The 2,388-nt window shown below is 44.1% G+C and overlaps 1 protein-coding gene across 1 annotated transcript in view; it reads left to right on the plus strand.

Annotated features, from left to right (window-relative positions):
* The first annotated feature begins 1,059 nt into the window (after positions 1-1,059).
* LOC116673455 (pancreatic secretory granule membrane major glycoprotein GP2-like) overlaps positions 1,060-2,388 on the plus strand; it is a 7,681-nt gene continuing 6,352 nt past the window's right edge. Inside the window, exon 1 of the mRNA XM_032505810.1 lies at positions 1,060-1,138. Coding sequence (XP_032361701.1) covers positions 1,060-1,138 — 79 coding nt within the window. The remainder of the gene's footprint in view (positions 1,139-2,388) is intronic.

Genomic DNA, 2,388 nt, shown 5'->3' on the forward strand with positions numbered 1-2,388 from the left:
GTCATGACGGTGGGGCATGAGCGAAAGAACTAGATCCAGGGTACAGCAGTCCGAAATGGTTCCCGCAGGAGGGTGCTTGCGTCTCCTTAAGATAGTGTGAAAGCTCAGGCCATCCGGAGAGTAATCTCGGAGTAGAAGGCCGCTGCTCCTTCGCCGTTGAAAGGAGCCCTTGATTGGTTCCGGGCACTGGTAGGCGATCCTCCTGGGCGCCTCCCTAGGGAGGTGTTTCCGGCACGTCCGCTGGAGGCGCCCTCGCGGGGAAGACCCATGACCTAGGTGGAGAGTTAAATCTCAACTGTTACCTGGGAACCTCGGGATCCCCCGTCGGAGCTGGTTGATGTGGCTCGGGAAAGGGAGTTTGGGTTTCCGCTACTGAAAAAGAGCTGCTGCCCCCGCGACCCTATACGGATCACGGATGAAGCATGGATGGATGGATGGACAAAACTGCATTCTGTTTTTTAACCCAAACTTATCTTTTCTGTACGTTCGCCTACAATCTCAAAACAAATATCTATTTTGTGTAGCAATATTAACTATTTATAATACATTTTTCTAGTTAATGGACGTCTTGAAGACGATGGTATCTTGAAAACTAATACAACAGCTATTTTAGCTACAAGCAACAAGTATTAAAGAGATCTTATAAAGCCACATATTTCATTTTCTGTAACAAGGGTTACTAATCCTCTCATCTGCTAAATGGTACACCTAGACAGCATGTTACACAGTGAGACTTATTGCCTTTAGTTGGTCACATTTGTAGTTACCTTCGCAGACCACACCATCATCCTCATTGTGATACGCGTGGATCCACCCCCCTGTGCCTGCTTCGCTGAGCTTTGATTCCTGCCTGTGCATGTACATCAACCAACCAGATGGCCCCGCTGCCCTGTCCAAAGCTTGCATTTTGTGTGCTGACATGCCCTGCCACAGCCCCGCTGTCTACACACCACCTGAGACATCAACCAGTCCCAGAAATCGTCACAAACCGATCCCCCCTGTCCTCGTAGGACGATCGCTACTCGCCATAACAGGAACTGTTCCCCTCCATTGGCCGCGATGGCCCTGCCCCTCACCTGCTCTGCTGTTCCTACAGTTGTTTTTGTAGTTCATCCCCTTGACCGGGTGAAGGTCTTAAGTTGGTGACGAGGTTGGATGGTAAAAACTGTGCTGTGGGTTCTGTTTACCTGAAAAAAAGTGCTGTGAACTCACATGACCACACAGCCTTCCCGCCATCGCCTTACGTATTTTAGATAATCTTAACTTCTTATACCCAGTAGGCACTTTTGAGGAATATGCCATCCCCCTTGTTAGGCAAAATGACTCCAAATCCCCTTGTTTTTCCCTGTCATCTCCCCAGCAGCTCCATCCCCAGTAGCAGACAAATGTCCAGGGGCAAGGGTTGTTAAGTATGAATGTGTTATTTTTAGTCGCCTGACGCTTGATCGTTTATCTGACTGAGGATTGTGCAAGTTATAATCTATGGCCCGACCATGGCTCTAAACAGTCTAGATGTTTTCCTTTTATGTACATGTGGCTGTCATAAAAATGGCATCTTATATTTAGTAAATGTAATCAGAAATCTCTCTCTTCAGTTTAATCACCAAATAGAAACACTAGCAAACGTTGAAGGACCCACACTAAAAATCTATTTACTTAAGGTTGTTTGGTCTTTTTTCAAAAGGGAAAGTACAATTACACATAAATATGTGGTTAAAATCAATGACATTTTTTCCGCTTATAGCTTGAAGACATTTTGTTAATCTTGTTGAATGCCATCCCCAGTTCTACCTATCTGGTGGTCTTTCATTGATATATTAGAAGAGAAGGGTGTCAATCTGGGAAAAATTGTATTTTCTGTGTTTAAAAGTAACATTTGTTTACCCCAAGTTGACTGTTTACCTGAACGCCTTCTGAAAAACTCAGAAATGAGGAGCCACACAAACCCCCGGGCACCCCCATTATGGACCACATCCACAGCACTTGCTGTGAAAATAACAAAAGCAGATGTCTTAAAACCATATTTCAAATGTGCAGCCCTGCTCTAACTGTGTTCAGTATTTGTACTCAACATTAGAAATACTGTGTCAGACTCCAGACGTGGTGAAAAGGTGAAAGTGAAACCTCCCCAGCAAATGAAAGGATTTTAGTCGGTTTTTGTGTCAAGGACCCATCAAAGCCATGACTGGTCAACCCATAAAAGGTCCTTGTGATTACGAGTACATCAAAAGAGTTACTTTTTTAATCAAAACAAGACAAAAATTAGATAAAATCAAAATCGTTTATGGTAGGCTTAATACCATAATCCATCTCAGGTTATTGTAAACTAATGTAGAACATTGTTGAATCTGATACGTTTGTACATGCTAACATTCTTGTGTCCTTGGC

The sequence above is a fragment of the Etheostoma spectabile genome, chromosome 23, assembly GCF_008692095.1.
Source record: "Etheostoma spectabile isolate EspeVRDwgs_2016 chromosome 23, UIUC_Espe_1.0, whole genome shotgun sequence".
NCBI classification, from domain to species: Eukaryota; Metazoa; Chordata; class Actinopteri; order Perciformes; family Percidae; genus Etheostoma; species Etheostoma spectabile.